The sequence below is a fragment of the Zalophus californianus genome, chromosome X (genome assembly GCF_009762305.2).
Source record: "Zalophus californianus isolate mZalCal1 chromosome X, mZalCal1.pri.v2, whole genome shotgun sequence".
Lineage (NCBI taxonomy): Eukaryota > Metazoa > Chordata > Mammalia > Carnivora > Otariidae > Zalophus > Zalophus californianus.
Window position 1 is genome coordinate 83,368,527 of NC_045612.1, and position 16,871 is coordinate 83,385,397.

General features: G+C 39.9%; 1 protein-coding gene across 12 annotated transcripts in view; it reads left to right on the plus strand.

Moving 5' to 3' along the window:
• HUWE1 (HECT, UBA and WWE domain containing E3 ubiquitin protein ligase 1) overlaps window positions 1–16,871 on the plus strand; it is a 162,969-nt gene that overhangs the window by 111,995 nt on the left and 34,103 nt on the right. For all 12 annotated transcript variants that reach the window (XM_027609586.1, XM_027609589.1, XM_027609595.2 and 9 more), the window contains 14 exons: window positions 334–456; window positions 962–1,057; window positions 1,651–1,920; window positions 3,839–3,991; window positions 5,497–5,624; window positions 5,845–5,926; window positions 6,737–6,913; window positions 7,362–7,521; window positions 8,016–8,374; window positions 11,077–11,272; window positions 12,675–12,842; window positions 13,926–14,071; window positions 14,492–14,558; window positions 15,498–15,712. In XM_027609586.1, coding sequence (XP_027465387.1) covers window positions 334–456; window positions 962–1,057; window positions 1,651–1,920; window positions 3,839–3,991; window positions 5,497–5,624; window positions 5,845–5,926; window positions 6,737–6,913; window positions 7,362–7,521; window positions 8,016–8,374; window positions 11,077–11,272; window positions 12,675–12,842; window positions 13,926–14,071; window positions 14,492–14,558; window positions 15,498–15,712 — 2,340 coding nt within the window. The remainder of the gene's footprint in view (window positions 1–333; window positions 457–961; window positions 1,058–1,650; window positions 1,921–3,838; window positions 3,992–5,496; window positions 5,625–5,844; window positions 5,927–6,736; window positions 6,914–7,361; window positions 7,522–8,015; window positions 8,375–11,076; window positions 11,273–12,674; window positions 12,843–13,925; window positions 14,072–14,491; window positions 14,559–15,497; window positions 15,713–16,871) is intronic.

Sequence of the window (16,871 nt, forward strand, 5' to 3'; positions counted from 1 at the left end):
AAAAGTGGGGTCCAATTTTTACTTCTTTGTGTAAATCTCAGTCTTCAAATTAGAACAGTCCTATTAATGAAAACCATCTAGCCCCATTTTCATAGAGGAGAGAATTGAGAATCACCTTGGCTTCCTGCCCCAATGTGTAGCTCTAATGTTTGAATACTATGGAAGCACCAAACGGAAAGGATTGTTCATTTACTTAACTCCCTGAGCTTATTAATGTTAGTTCATATGAAGTTAGAAAAACTTCTTTCCATCTTGAAAGGGTTTCTACCTTTTTAAAATGCATTTAGATTTCTCTTTTACTGTGGTTCTGAGATCCTGCATTCTTTCTGTTAGCTCATGGACATGGGCTTCACAAGGGAACATGCCATGGAGGCCCTGTTGAACACCAGCACCATGGAGCAGGCCACAGAGTACCTTCTAACCCATCCTCCTCCAATCATGGGAGGAGTTGTTCGGGTAAGTTGGCTCAGGGGGCTCTAATTTTGTAGGCATTGGTTTGGCTGCTGATGGGTTTTTTCTTCTGTTGTACTTCCATCATTGGTCTTCCCTTCTAAAACTACTTTTCATTTTCAGACTTTTGCATGCCAGTATTTTCATTTTGTGATAACTCTCAGTTCTAGAATGTAATGAGCAGAGGCTTCCTCTCTCCCAGCCATGCAAATTACTGGATTTTTTTTTTTCCCAGAAGAACTCTTAAGTTGTCCACAGTCAGAAAGCAATAGAAGACACTCCCCTTTCTGAGCTGCAGAATAAGTGGTCACGTTGAAGCCTCCTTCCTGTGCTTAATTTCATTGTGATTTTCCTTGTCTGTTATTGTAGTGACCAGATAAGACTAGGTGGGTTTGACTCTTAGAGAGCAGCATTCAGAGCACCTTCTCCTCTAAAGCTTGAGCACAGGATGTCTGATTCCTTATAAGTTGGTATGTGCTTTGTTGCTGGATTTTCTGTTGTTTCTCTGTAGGATCTGAGTATGTCCGAAGAGGACCAGATGATGAGAGCAATTGCCATGTCTCTAGGACAGGATATCCCAATGGATCAAAGAGCAGAGTCACCTGAGGTAACTAGGAAACAGGACATCCAAAAGAGTCTGACACATTAATCTTAATATTTTTATGAACATTCTGCTGCTGCAAAATAATTGGAGGAATTAATATCTAAAGAACAACATGGGAGTATTCATTCATCCCAACCTTGCCATCACTAATACACTTAATTGACCTGAAGCTTTAAGTGAGGCCCATGAAATGTGAACCTTTTACTGTCAAATAAGAGACCCAAAATGTACTTGGGTAGTGTTCATTAGGCCAATTTTGGCTGTCTGTTCTTAGGTAACAATTACTTCAGTTTACAGAATTGGCAGAGAATGCAGGACAGTGTCTCCAAATGATTTTGTGGGAGGCTGTGATACAGGATGCTGTAAATAAGTTGGCAGTACTTTGGGGGTTGGAAGCGTCCTCCTCTGCTTTTTCCTGTCTTGCCTTAACCTTTGAGGCTGCCCTCATGAATGATTACCACACCCTGAAGAACCTATCACCTGCTTGAGGGGAAAGTAGTGGGTATTCAGTATGGTAGAACCAGTACATTCTTAGAGCGTTCCCTATTTTTCTTCAACTCTCCCGTATGCTATCATTCTTCCTTCCCTGCCTCTAGGAAGTTGCTTGTCGGAAGGAAGAGGAGGAACGGAAAGCTCGGGAAAAGCAGGAAGAGGAGGAAGCTAAATGTCTAGAAAAGTTCCAGGATGCTGATCCATTGGAACAAGATGAGCTCCACACTTTCACAGATACCATGTTGCCAGGCTGCTTTCACCTTCTTGATGAGCTGCCGGACACAGTGTACCGGGTGTGTGATCTGATCATGACCGCAATCAAACGTAATGGAGCTGATTATCGAGACATGATTCTCAAGCAAGTAGTCAATCAGGTAAGTTCTCCAGGACCCAGAAGAGGAAGAGTGTTATATGCAACTAATGAAATGTTGAACTCTACATCAGAAACTAATGATGGTACTACATGCTGGCTAACTGAACATAATTTTTTTTAAAAAAGTAAAAACAAGAGTGTGTTTTTCTGCCATCATCAAACTCTGATTAAAAAAAAATGAAACCTTTTTAGTTTTGTTTCGGAGGAGTTGGTTTTTTGGTTTTTGGTTTTTTTAATCCAATACGGGTATATTCTCTTTGAATTCTTTAGATTTGGTAATCTCACTCTTTCTTGAGTGCTCCGTGCAAAAAGTGAATAAACTACTCACAAAAAATGTTTTTGAAAGGAAAAAACAAAGCTCTCTTTTTCTAGGCATCTCTTCTGAAATTCATCTAAAATGTCCCAAACGTGACTTGAGCCAAGTTAGGTCCCATGGACTAACAGTGAATAAATGTTTTATTTTCCCTCTCCTATGTAACAACCACTTGGACAAAAAAGTTCTCATCATAATGAATAGCTGTGACCTGGTATTTATCTTTTTTTTTTTTTAAAGATTTTATTTATTTCAGAGAGAGAGAGTACACAAGTCGGGGGGAGAGACAGAGGCAGAGGGAGAAGCAGGCTCCCCGCTGAGCAGGGAGCCCAATGCAGGGTTCGATCCCCGGTCCCTGAGATCATGACCTGAGCCGAAGGCAGATGCTTAACCAACTGAGCCACCCAGGCGCCCTATTTATCTTTTTTTAAACAGTGTTCTCCTCATTATGAAATTAATGTATACTAATTGTATACATTACTACTTTTTTTGTTTTTACTAATGGGGTTTTTGTTTTTTGGTTTTTTTTTTTAAGATTTTTGTTTATTTAGAGAGAGCGTGTATAAGCAGGAGGAGGGGCAGAGGGAGAAGGAGAGAGAGAATCTCAAGCAGACTCCGAGCTGAGCATGGAGCCCAAAGCAGGGCTCAGTCTAAGGACCCTGAGATCACGACCTAAGCCAACATCAAGAGTCAGATGCTTAACTGACTGAGCCACCCAGGCGCCCCTACTATTCATGTTTTTAAATCATTGGAATCTTGTTTTACGTATTTTTTAAAGTCAAGAAGCAGAGGAGGAAATCAAAGTGATATATGGAAGCATAACTTTAGTGTATGGAAATATTACAAAAGTAAAAGGCAAACTAGATAAACCTTTTTTCTACACAAAATAAGACCCAGGTTTAGTTATCTTTCTATAAAGAGCTTACAGAAATTATATTAAAACTAAAACTTGGGGCGCCTGGGTGGCACAGTCCTTATGCATCTGCCTTCAGCTCAAGTCATGATCCCAGGGTCCTGGGATCAAGCCCCACCTCAGGCTCCCTGTTGAGCGGGGAGCCTGCTTCTACCTCTACCTCTACCTGCCGCTACCCCTGCTGGTACTCTCTCTCTCTCCTGTCAAAGAAATAAAAAAATCTTTAAAAAAGAAAAAAAAACTAAAACTTAGAGCAAATATAAGAAATTTAACATGCACACTAAAGCAAGACCAACATTTCTGACATTCTGGTTTATTTTGTTTTTAATGATAATTCTGAGGCAGATGTAGTAAAAGATTATTGATGGAAGTGTAAGTTGATAGAAGCTTTGTGGGGTTGACTATGTACTGGAACTTACTTTCCCTAGAAATTGTTTAAATATTAATTTCCTTTAACTTACTAGCTTCTTGTGTCTAGCCTAGGAAAATCATCTTTTAGAGGTGCTCCTTTCATAGCATACATCTTTTGATGCAGGCACGAAATCTCTATAGTAAATGTTTTACTGTTTACTCACCCTCCTTCAGCAAACGTGTTGGGGATAGAGGGAGTATTTTACAAGGTTGAGAATGTTTTGACAAACCTTATCATACTCTATCTACAGTTACCCGACTTAGTCACTTGTGCTTTTGTAGGTATGGGAAGCTGCTGATGTATTGATCAAAGCTGCTCTTCCACTGACAACAAGTGACACAAAAACTGTGTCAGAGTGGATCAGTCAGATGGCCACCCTGCCCCAAGCTTCCAATTTGGCTACTAGAATCTTGCTTTTAACACTGCTTTTTGAGGTAAGATTTAGATTTTTTTGGTTCCTGTGATTCATCATTGAAGAATTATCAGATACCTACCATTTGAGACCTTGAAGAAAATAGAAATATAAGGCATGATCTCTGCATTCCATGAGCGCAGTTTCTGATAGGCTGTAAGACATGTAATTAAGTACAAAATGCAATGTTTTGTGCCACATAAAGAATTTTCTCTGAGTTCAGGAGGAAAGCTAATGCATCACTTCTGGATAATGAAAAAGCTTCTCAGAACAAGTGTTAATTAATTGAATTGTGTCGTAGAGGATTTGGGGGGGTAGTAGTTAAAAGATTTTTAGAATGACCATCATAGTATAGTTGTGGAATAATTTAGGCCTCTCTGAAGAAACCTAACTGGCAGCCAAAGAGTGAGATCGGGGATGTGGAAATTGGATAATAGGCATTAGATAGAATCTGATTCTTCGTTCATACCTGGTCAGTCAGCAGATTATTTTAGGCAAGAGAGTGGTTTGGCCAGGACATGTTCTTGTTCCAACCAATACAGGAATTAGGAGGCAACTGACCTTGAACAAGTGATTCTTCATTTGTTGCTCATGTTTAATAGTAAAACCTGAATTTAATGGAGTAAATCCTTTACAACAGCTGAGGAGATTAAGTCCAATATATGTTATATTGTGTGTCTCCAGTCTTGACTTTCCTTTTTGATGACTTTCCCTTCCTGTTCTTACTATAGCACTTGTGAATGAATACTTATGGGAACGGGGTCCTCAACATAATATGGAGAGAAATCACTCATGAATCCCCTCCCTTTTAAAAATCAAAGGACCTGCCTTATATTTTTTTCTAGTCTTTTTCCTATGCATTTAAACAATTAGGATCAGACTGTTAGACTTTTGTATCCCGTATTCTCAGTATTATATTATGAATATTTTCCCAAGTTATGTGTACATTCCATCTTTTGGATATCTCCTAGTTTATTTAAGTAATTGCCTGTTGTTGGACATTTAAATTACTTCTAGTGCAGCCCCTATAAAGGAACTACTTTAGTGTAGACCCTATAGGGGAACTACTAATCATTGCTGTGTTTAATTATTCCATCTTCCTGGAAAGAATGTAAAGGTTCTCTGAAAATCAGCTTTTCAACTTCAACATAATTAAGACTGTGTAGGCTAGATGACGGTCCTTAATGATATTAATGATACTAATAACAGCTTCCATGTTAAGTATATACTAATGTGCCAGGCACTGTGTTGGGCATTAGAGTGATTGAACATATACACACACACTTCATTTAATCACCACAATTAACATTGGAGGTAGAAATAATTATTTCCTGTGATCCCTGGGGGGGTCTAGACACCCAAGGCCTAGAGAATTTAATAACTCAGATCACACAGCTGGTAGGTGGCGGAGGTGGAATTTGAATTCAGCCAGTTCTCTTAGTGTTCACCTCTGTGTTCTCCTATATTGTGCTAATCCTTAATACTGAGTAGAGGGTTGGTATTTATGGTTTTTCTTTGATCAATTAGGAGTTGAAGCTACCTTGTGCCTGGGTCGTTGAATCAAGTGGCATCCTTAATGTCCTAATCAAACTCTTGGAAGTAGTTCAGCCCTGCCTACAGGCCGCCAAGGAGCAAAAGGAAGTCCAGACCCCAAAGTGAGTGACTTTTATCTCACCTGGTTTCACTTCTGTTCCCCTTAGACTTGGGCCATGAAGTGTAGGGCCTGAATCAGGCACTTTTCTGGACCATGTATGGGGCAAATCTTGGGTACCTTTTGTGGTTTGAAAATAATTGAGGTGCCTAATGAAATCAAGATAAGTTTTCCCATATTGTGCAAGTTTCTGGTTTTCCCAGAGTAAATCATTTCTTTTTTAGGTGGATCACCCCAGTGTTGCTCCTGATAGATTTCTATGAAAAGACAGCCATTTCCTCTAAAAGAAGAGCCCAAATGACTAAGGTATATAATAATAGGGTTGATAAAACTGCTAAGCTTCTCAGGACAAGAATAGACCAGAAGAGAATATGAGAAGAGTGGTAAAAAATCAGGGGAAAGCTCCCTGATTAAGACGTAAATCTCTTGAGGAATCTTAGTAACTCTAGATTTCTCTTCTGAATGGTGAGTTGGAATTACTTTTTTATGGAGCTGCTTGCGAAAGGGCCCAAGAACTTAACTGGAAGTAAATGTTAAAGGAATGTGCTATCTCCAGAGGAGGGAGTGGCTTTTATGTGAAGGACTGAGTGTGCGGCAATTCCTCCAAAAGGCGAATGTTCCTTTTTTTTTCTTTTTAAGATTTTATTTATTTATTTATTTATTTATTTTAGAGAGGGAGGGGTGAAGGGCAGAGAGAGACTCTTAAGGAGACCAGGAGTCAGACACTTAACCGACTGAGCCACCCAGGCGCCCCAAGCCAAGTGGCTCTTTATACAAAAATCATATATGCCACATTATCTCAGTGCCTTTTCAGAAACAGAAATTTTGTTCCTGCACATCCAAATTGTTTCCCATTTGTAGAAAACAGTTGGAAACAAAAGGAAAGCTGAGGATTGCAGGACAAGGGTGTAGAGGGTTTTGCACCTATGGAGGGGCTCAGGAACTTGAGAGTTAATGCATACAAAAATTTCTCTCTTGGCTCTCAAAATTTCATTAAATGTTCAGTGTTATTTTTTTTTCCTGGGTTAGCTTTAGCAGTGAACAGATGAAGTTACTATTTCTTCTAAAAACCAATCTTGCAGGAAATACAAAGAAACTTTGTCTTCTTCTATTTAGTATCTACAGTCCAACAACAACAACTGGCGCTGGTTTGATGACCGCTCTGGGCGTTGGTGTAGTTACAGTGCAAGCAACAACAGCACTATTGATTCTGCCTGGAAATCTGGAGAGACAAGTGTGCGTTTCACTGCAGGCCGAAGAAGATACACTGTCCAGTTCACTACAATGGTGCAGGTACATGCTCACTCAGTGCCATAAATTATTGAAAAGACAGGAAGGTACTGGGTGTGCCTTTTGGTTTGCTTCTTCCTGAACCAGCAGTCCTCATGTGTTTTAAGAAACACTAATACCACTACTAAATTGGGTATAATTTACAGAGAACGGTGTCTTCCTAAAGTCATTAGTGAGACCATGGGTCAGTCTGTGGCAATTTGATACTGTCCCACCCAGAAATGATTTTAAGTGTTAGAGATGGTATCTGCTCTATTGGAAAGTTTCCAGTTTGTTATAGGGCCTTATGTATGCTACTTTTCTTCTGGGGACTTTAGGCTTTCTCTCTATAAATGATAGGGGTGGGATAAATTGCCAGGGTTCCTTCCTGTTACAGGATTTTGCCTGGGAGTTCCAACCCCTCTTATAGTTTCTTTTCTTTGTAGAGATTTTTTTTGTCTTGAATTTCTAGGTTAATGAAGAAACAGGGAACCGGCGTCCTGTGATGTTGACTCTCCTGAGGGTACCACGGCTGAATAAAAACTCGAAAAATAGCAATGGACAGGAGCTAGAGAAGACACTGGAAGAAAGCAAAGAAATGGATATCAAACGTAAAGAAAGTAAAGCCAATGGTATGGACTTTTAGTTTTGAATCTTTCACGGTGTGTTACATAAAGCTTAATGTACCTTTATGGCTTAAATTTTGGCCAACTTCATCATGAGTGATTTTCTTATCCATCAGATTGCTTGGTGACTTAAAGATCAAGAATCCTGGGCGCCTGGGTGGCTCAGTTGGTTAAGCGACTGCCTTCGGCTCAGGTCATGATCCTGGAGTCCCAGGATCGAGTCCCACATCGGGCTCCTTGCTCAGCAGGGAGTCTGCTTCTCCCTCTGACACTCTTCCCTCTCGTGCTCTCTGGCTCTCATTCTCTCTCTCTCAAATAAATAAATAAAATCTTTAAAAAAAAAAAAAAGGTCCTTTTTAAATGCCCTTTCCTCTGGTTTGGAATTGATGTTTTTGTATGTTTCTTTTAATAGGACCCAGGTGCTTGACCTGGCTATGAGGGAGAGATGTGGGAAGAAATGTCAAGTTAAACTGTCTGAACTCCTACTTTCTTACTTGCAGATACTCCTTTGGCCCTAGAGAGTACAAATACTGAAAAGGAGACGAGCCTGGAAGAAACAAAAATTGGGGAGATCCTGATCCAGGGCCTGACAGAGGATATGGTGACTGTTTTAATACGGGCCTGCGTGAGCATGCTAGGAGTCCCTGTGGACCCAGACACTTTGCATGCCACGCTTCGCCTCTGCCTGAGGCTCACCCGAGACCACAAATACGCCATGATGTTTGCAGAGCTGAAGAGTACCCGCATGATCTTGAATTTGACCCAGAGCTCAGGCTTCAATGGGTTTACTCCCCTGGTCACCCTTCTCTTAAGACACATCATTGAGGACCCTTGCACCCTCCGTCATACCATGGAAAAGGTAAGTCTTTTTGGTGTCAGAAACTGGTTTAGCCTTATATCATACCTTTGTTCTCCTTGGTCTCAGAACAGCTACATTTCTGGTTCTTCATAAGGTGTGTGTGTATAGCTAGCTAGATATATAGACTATATGCTTTGTCTGGCAAACTTTCCCAGCTATGTGATCAGGTGCTTGCTTCGGTATGGTAAATTGTCCCATTGGATGACTTTTTTTTAAAAGTAGAACATAAGATTTTCAATTCTTAAATTTACTATAGTAATAAATCTTACCTATAAAGTCCTCTTTGGCAATATATATGGGTTTCTTGAAGCAAAAACTGTTAATGAGGAACTGGGATAACTTCTGCCAAGTTCACGTCTTAATTACCTTAATAAGAGTATTTCTCATGTGTTCACCCATGAGCCTATTTTCCAAACATTGTATTTTGGAGTTGTAAAAGTAGTAAAGTTTTAGAAATATTTATGATATACCAGACACTTTAATAAGCTCTTTACAGATACCCATTGTGCAGATTGGAAAACTGAGGCATGTATGTTCATTTTAGGAAACAAAGCAGTGGAAGAAATGACATAGCAATTAGAAAAAATGAAATTTTTTTTAAGATTTTATTTATTTATTTGACAGACACAGCGAGAGAGGGAACACAAGCAAGGGGAGTGGGAGAGGGAGAAGCAGGCTTCCCGCGGAGCAGAGAGCCCAATGCGAGGCTCGATCCCAGGACCCTGGGATCATGACCTGAGCCGAAGGCAGACGCTTAATGACTGAGCCACCCAGGCGCCCCATGAAAATGTTTTTAACATCAACATTAAGACATCAGAGGGAGGAGTAGGGAAGACAAATGTCTTATTTCCTCCTCCTAATTCTTTGTCAACAGTCATCATGTGAATGTTATTGGACTTCCATTTTTCTCTTTTGGGACATTGTTTCCCACATTTGTAAGTAGTGTTAGAATATGCATTTTTGTGCATAGCTTTGTCACATTTAAGATTTGTTTTTCTTAGAGATTCTTAGAAATTGTATCAAAATGTACAAGTATTTTTTAACTTGCTTGCCAGAAAGGGGGTGCCACTTTATACTTCCACGTGTGTATGAGTATACATCTCACATTCTTCAGACAGTTCTTTGCCCAGCCTTTTTTATTTCATCTGACATGAGCAAAATCAAAAGGAGTGCTATTAAAAGCTGCATATACATTATTCCAAGGGTAAGAGACAGCCCAATAGGGAAGAAACAACTATATACAGATAGAATTCTGACTTAAAAACAAAATACTCGAATTGTTTCAAGTTTATACAACTTAAAAAATGCTAGGAAAAAAAATACAGGTTCAGGATGAGAGGACTTTCTGGGGCGCCTGGGTGAGTCAGTCGTTAAGCGTCTCTGCCTTTGGCTCAGGTCATGATCCCGGGGTCCTGGGATCAAGCCCCGCATCGGGCTTCCTGTGCTCGGCAGGAAGCCTGCTTCTCCCTCTCCCACCCACCTCGTTGTTCCTACTCTCGCTGGTGTTCCTACTCTCGCTGTGTCTCTGTCAAATAAATAAAATCTTAAAAAAAAAAAAAAAAAAAACTTTCTAAGCTTAATTGTATTTGGGGGTGTGGGGAGCAAAAGAAGATCAGTGGCAGTTGTAACGTATCAAGTTGGCAAAATGTAAATGCTTGATAATATCCATTGCAGGTACGGGTGTGGACAACCAGGCATACTCTTACTTTTGGTAGGAGTGGAAATTGGTGCAGCCACATTGGAGGGCAATTTGGTACTGTCAGTTTAAGATATCCTTTGACCTAGAAGTTCTATGGCTAAGAATTTATTTGATAATTGAAGTCAAGTATGCCGAGGCACATATAGAATGTTCACTGTAGGAATTGGTTGTAATAACAAGAAATGAGATCAAATGTCCAGCAGAGGACTAGATAAATTATAGCACATTCTTCATAGTGAAATTACACTTCTCTGTATTTAAAAAATGAGAGTTTATAATTGTAGCCTTACAGGCAAGATAAAGGGTTAATATATTAAACTAAAGAGCATGACTGATTTGGTAAGAAAAGCATTAAGATTCCAAAAGATGTTTGTCTTTGTGAACATAGCTCACAAAGGAATAAATAATGGAAAATATAGTGGAATTATTTTCTTTATTCTTTCCTGTATTTTCTATTGATTGATCCGCCCTTTTATGAGAAGACCAAAAGCATAATGATGTGTAAGCCCTGTAGTATCAGAGCAATAGTTTGATATTTCCTGTGGCTATCTGAGACTGATAATTGACTTCGAGGCATAAAGAAAACGTTTAATTTGTACACCAAGATACCGTATTGCATATTTTTAGAGTTTGAACCATTCTGGCTTAAAATTGGGACAGCATTTGGTGGGAAGGCTAGGAGCTGGCACTTATATGTGAGAGCTATAATTTAGATGGATGATCAGTGGTCTAGATACATTTCCCAATTTTTATGAAGATCACATGCCATCTGGTGTAATAATTGATAGTTTTGGGATATGCCGAATGTTGTAACTTTTTTTATAATCAGGAAGGAATGGGACTTAAAAGACTAAGTGTATCTTTTCTCAAAAATCTAAAGCTGTCATCCACTGTCTTGAGGCAGTTTGGATAGTATTTTAATCCTTGGTAACTCTTCCTTGAATGCAATTGTATTTTTGGAAAGTGGCCTTTAATCAGCAGTGTTTCTTCCTCTCTTTACTAGGTGGTTCGCTCAGCAGCTACAAGTGGAGCTGGTAGCACGACCTCTGGTGTTGTATCCGGCAGCCTTGGTTCTCGGGAGATCAACTACATCCTTCGTGTCCTTGGGCCAGCTGCATGCCGCAATCCAGACATTTTCACAGAAGTAGCCAACTGCTGTATCCGCATTGCCCTTCCTGCCCCTCGAGGCTCAGGAACTGGTGAGTTTCCCCTTCTCCTGGCCTTTGAGACATTGAAGTCTATGGCCTAGTATAACCCCAGAGATTTTCTTTGAGGAGATCTATAACTTGGAAAGCCTCCTTAGGCAAGTGTTGGGACATTGACTAGTTGGTCATGTGGGCCAATTCAGAAGTACCCAGTAGCTTTTTACTTGCCCTGTGGTAATCCCTGCCAGAGATACCAAGGACTCATTCAGTCTAGTCCTTGCCTTCAAAGAATTTGTCTTGGTGTGACAGCAGAGCTTATATACAGTGTGAATGGTTTACAGATAGAGTGGTAATTGAGGGACAAGTGGACATGTGATGACTTCACCTGATGCAGTAGGGAGTACACAGTATCAGTGTGTTCGTACTCAAAATGTCTGGCCTATATTGAATTATGAGGAAACAATTAAATGCAAATTGTGAGATACTCTATAAGACAGCCGACCTAGATTCTTCAAAAATATTGTTACAAAGGGGGAAAAAATGCAAGGTTCTCCTAGGTTTTAAAAGGAAACTACAAAGAATTATCAACCTTGATGGGATTCTGAACCCAGATAAAGAGATTTAGAGAAATTTGAATACTGAGTATAGTCAGATAATTGTGTCTTTGTTAAATGTCTTGGGTGTTATGATGGTATTCTGGTTATGTAGAAAAATATCTTTGATCTTAAGTATCCAGGTAAATAAATTTATGGGTAGACAAAAGGTGATTCTAGATGAAAAGTATATGGGTGTTAATTATACTAACCTTTAAACTTTTCTGTAGGGTTATGGGTTTTCTTTTTAAAATAAAAGGTAGGTTGGGAGGGGGGACTCATTATCTTGGGAGCCTCAGATATGTGCTTGGCTCTGTGCTGGGCAGATCTCATGTGTGATCTCTAAAATCTCAAATTTTAGGAATGAAAAAAATAAAATTAAGGTTTATTTAAGTAATTTGGCCATTATCCTGTAACAGAACTGGATTTCAAAACCAAGTCTCCCCAACTGCAAAGACTGTACTTTTTTTTTTTTAAGATTTATTTATTTGTGTTCATGGGGGGGAGGGAGAAGCAGACTCCCCGCTGAGCATGGAGCCTGATTAAAGGTTCCGTCTCATGACCATGAGATGACCTGAGCTGAAACCAGGAGAGTCGGGCACTTAACCAACTGAGCCACCCAGATGCCCCATATACTCTTTTTTGCCTGTATTCTTTTTACTATTTGGTACTGCTGTAATAAGTTCTGTGGGATTTAGGGAAAGTAAAAGCCAGATTTTCTAGTAGGCTACTTAAACATTGTAAATGGCCTTCTGTTCCAAGCTTACATGTTTATACGAGCCCCCTTCTGAGTCTTTATCAGTAACCAAGTGTAGGTACTGGTTCACCATTGACTGATTTTTCTCTGTCTCACTTTGGCTTAGCTTCCGATGATGAATTTGAGAACCTTAGAATTAAAGGTCCTAATGCTGTACAGCTGGTGAAGACAACCCCTTTGAAGCCCTCACCTCTGCCTGTCATTCCTGATACTATCAAGGAAGTGATCTATGATATGCTGAATGCCCTGGCTGCATACCATGCTCCAGAGGAAGGTACGTAGCTAATGTACCTCAGGAGCCTGGGCACTTTGCCTGGATCTTTCAACCAACTTAAGTCTTAGTGAGCACTCACTATGTGCCCATGTACTGGGAATCAAGATGAATAAGACATATGATGCCCTTTTCTGAAAAAACTAGTGGGTCATACATTATGACAGATGGCAAAATAGTGGTGAGTCCTAGAGCAAGGCACCTGGCCTGGTGGGGGTTGTGACCTGTAGGAAAGTTTCTTAGAACAAGTGGTTTCTGAGATAAGTCTTAAGGATGAGGAGAATGTTGACATAATGAGAATCCATCCCTTACAGAGGGAAGAATAAACAAAGATTAAAGAGATAATATCTTGTAGACAGAAAAATAAATACCAAGAAGTCTCTAATGTTTTCATTCTCAGAAACAAAAACATCTTTATCTCCCAAAAAACTGGAATCAGTATTAGAAGGTGTGGTTAGGCTTTCTGACCTTTGAGAGCACCCTCCCAATCCACCTTTATTCCTAGCTAAGGTGCTGCTTGTAAGTACTGGGAAAGTCATAAATGAATTACTTGGAACCTAGCTTTCATTCCCGTCATATCCTTCTGGATTTTATTTGGGACATACTTATTTGATAGGTCCCACAGAATTGCCAAAAATTGATGAATATAGTCTTTATTAAGTCAAGAGAATCTGAGTCTTTGGTGCTTTTCATCATTCAGCACTCTGATCCATAGCTCCTTCTTCTACAACCATAGAACCTTTATTCCGCCTCATATATCCTCCCCCACCCCCAAAAATAATTATAGCTAGGGCAACCATTTATTGACTTCCGTTGCATTAGGCATAATACCAGCTATGTTCATTTAAGCTTAGTAGTGACAGGTGAGGAAAGTAAATTGCCTGTGGTCACAGAACTAGTTAGTGAAAGAATGAGCCTTTCAACCATGCTCTCTTGGTTATACTACATTTCTCCTCTTTAAGTGAAAGCCTGGCAATATCGTTATATAAATAGTCATAGTAAGTTGGAGTGAAATTGACCAAGCTGCCAAATAGGCATTAAGATTGCAAAGTTACAAATGAGTTCTGTTTTTGTTTGTTTTTCTAGCAGAGAAATCTGACCCTAAACCTGGGGGTATGACCCAAGAGGTCGGCCAACTCCTACAAGACATGGGGGATGATGTATACCAGCAGTACCGGTCACTTACTCGTCAGAGCAGTGACTTTGATACACAATCAGGTTTTTCCATTAATGTAAGTCAATTCCAACCTCCTGTTTCCTTTTCCCTTTCCAATACCTATATGTTCTTTCCATATTTAGGGTTATGCTACAGAAATTTCAAAGGTATTAATTTTGATGTACCTATAAATTACCTGTGGCCTATAGATGAAGATAAATTTAAGGTGTCCCTGGGATTTTTCTGTTTGGATTGGAAACATTTCCTTAAATTCATTTTTCATTCTCATTTGCCCCTGCCCCTGCTCCCCATTCTCCCAGTCACTTTATAATGATGGCTTCCCACAGATTGTAGTATATAGCAGGTAAAGGTGATTAAAAGATCAGCCAAAGAGAATCTGTAGCATTCACAATGAGTACCCTGGGAAGGGATCCTACCATTTAGGGACAACTGTCTTTGAAATTAATAATGGCTCAGGAGTATTCTTCTTCCATAGAGTCAGGTCTTTGCTGCAGATGGTGCCTCCACTGAGACTTCCACATCTGGGACATCCCAAGGAGAAGGTAATGGTTTACTTTCTCTTGTTCTTATTTCTCGAGAGGACAAAGAAACTGGGTGTCCTGGGCAAGGGGGTATGGGAATGTAGGCATAATTTTCGCATTTACTTGTCTAAGTGAACTTTTCTCAAGAGTGAGCTCAGTGTTCTGTAAATAAAGGGTTTTTATATGCTAAAATTAATAGAACTGTGACTTAACCAAGTAATGGTTTCTATGGTAAGATCCTTTAGATCTACTCTTTAAACCACCCCATATATTTTGTTGGCTTTCATGCTGGTTTATAGAGTTTTGGTGCCAATGACACAATTCTAGCTCTTCTAAGGTTTGTGCGGTGGATTCTTGCCTTCTAGCAGTTTTTCCACAGAGCCCATTGGCTGCTTAGCCAACAATTAGAGAAATGTCATGTGGAAGCTTCCAAGAGCTGCTTCTTGGATAGGAAGATCTTTGAGATCTAAGCAAGGAGACAATTGTACTTGATACAACTGCTGGAATAGAGGCATGCTGGGATAAAGTATAGAGGGCACGTGATATAAAAGCATCTCAGTATTCCTGGATGAGACAGGAAAACATTTATAGAGGAGATCAGCTTTTGAGCTAAGCTAGATAAGTAAATATGTGCCAGGGAGACATGTGGGAAGGAAAAGGTAAAAGGGTGCATAAGGCATCTTTGGAGAGCTATTAGTACAGTATTGCTGGAGCATAAAATTATGTGTAAAAGGAGGGGAGTGACAGAAGATACAGCCTCCCTGCTGTACTATGTCTCCATATTATGTCTGAGACCTGTCATCCTAGCTATCTGTACTTCCACTGCATTGTGATGAGGACATTCAGTTTGTACCAGTGTCCTAAAGTGGAGGAGAAGTAGTATTCTCTTTGCACACGAGGCTTGATGTTTGCCAGTATTTCAGTATGAAATTAAACCAGAGTTTGGTTCTTTCTCAACAGCATCAACTCCAGAGGAGTCTCGGGATGGGAAGAAAGAGAAAGAAGGGGACCGGGCCTCTGAGGAAGGCAAGCAGAAAGGCAAGGGCAGCAAACCTTTAATGCCCACCTCCACTATTCTTCGTCTTCTGGCAGAGTTGGTGAGGTCCTATGTTGGTATTGCTACCCTGATTGCCAACTACAGCTACACTGTGGGCCAGTCTGAGCTGATCAAAGAGGTAATATATCCAATCTGCCTAAGATTTTATACTGTCATCATTTGGATACAAATGTGTCAGACACTTTGCTAGAAACCTGTGCATGCTAGCCCAGTGTTGCAAGGCAGAGGCCTCTTGCGATAACACTGAAGAAGCTAGGCATTTTCCAGTAATGTGGTGCCATCAGGCTCATTACAGGGAGTGAGTTGGTGCCATTTGTTATTTGTTTCGTAGAAAACCACTTGGTCTACAGTGTGGCGACTGCAAAAGACAAGGTTTAGAGTCAAACCAATTAAGAATCTGATCTAGATAGCAATCTAGGTAATACAGGATCTTGGTGAAGTTGCAGGAAAAAATGGGTGAGTTGAAGAGATGTTTTAAAGGTAGAAATAGACAAGAATTGGAAGATGACAAAATCAAGGACTCGTTACGTGGGTTTTCTATTTTGTTAGAAGAAATGGTTTGAAGAATGAAGGTAGAATTTGAAAAGTATCTGTGGTTTGTCTGCATAAGGGTGTCTAGGGGACAGTAGAATAAGCCAAATACACAAGAATATGGGTGTTTATCTTCCAGATGTACTCACACCCGTGCAGAGACAGCTGATGTGGTTAATAGTATTTGTAACATGGAATATAAGGAAAGCCTAAATGTCTATCAGAGCTATGAGAAAGAATGAAGTCATATTTTATATGTCCTGATACGGAATTATCTTTGAGTTAGATTTTTCAAGTGAGAGGGCACTTTAAGAAACTAGATCATGTTCCTATATATGTAAGAGGGGTGCCCAGGGAGGTTTTGTAAAGTGGACCTTGTTCTGGGGTGGGGGAGTCACATTGTAATTTTATGGTTAGTAAGCAGTAAAGGGTCTGAGAGTGGAATGGGGACAATAATGTTGCAGGCAAAGAATAAGAAAGCTGCCATTTTTTAAGCTATTTTGACTTTAATCCAAGTTTTTAAAATACATACAAAAATACACAATTCCTGAATAATTCATCAGTTTTTCTTGGGTGACCATTACCCAAATTAAAACGTTACACATTCCATAAAAGTTTACCCCTTCATGCCTTTGTACATCTTCCCCTCCCCTTTAAGCTTCCGTAAGGTCACCATTATCTTGAGTTCTATTGCCATAGATTAGTTTTGCACTTTATATAAATGGAATCTTATAGTATATACTCCT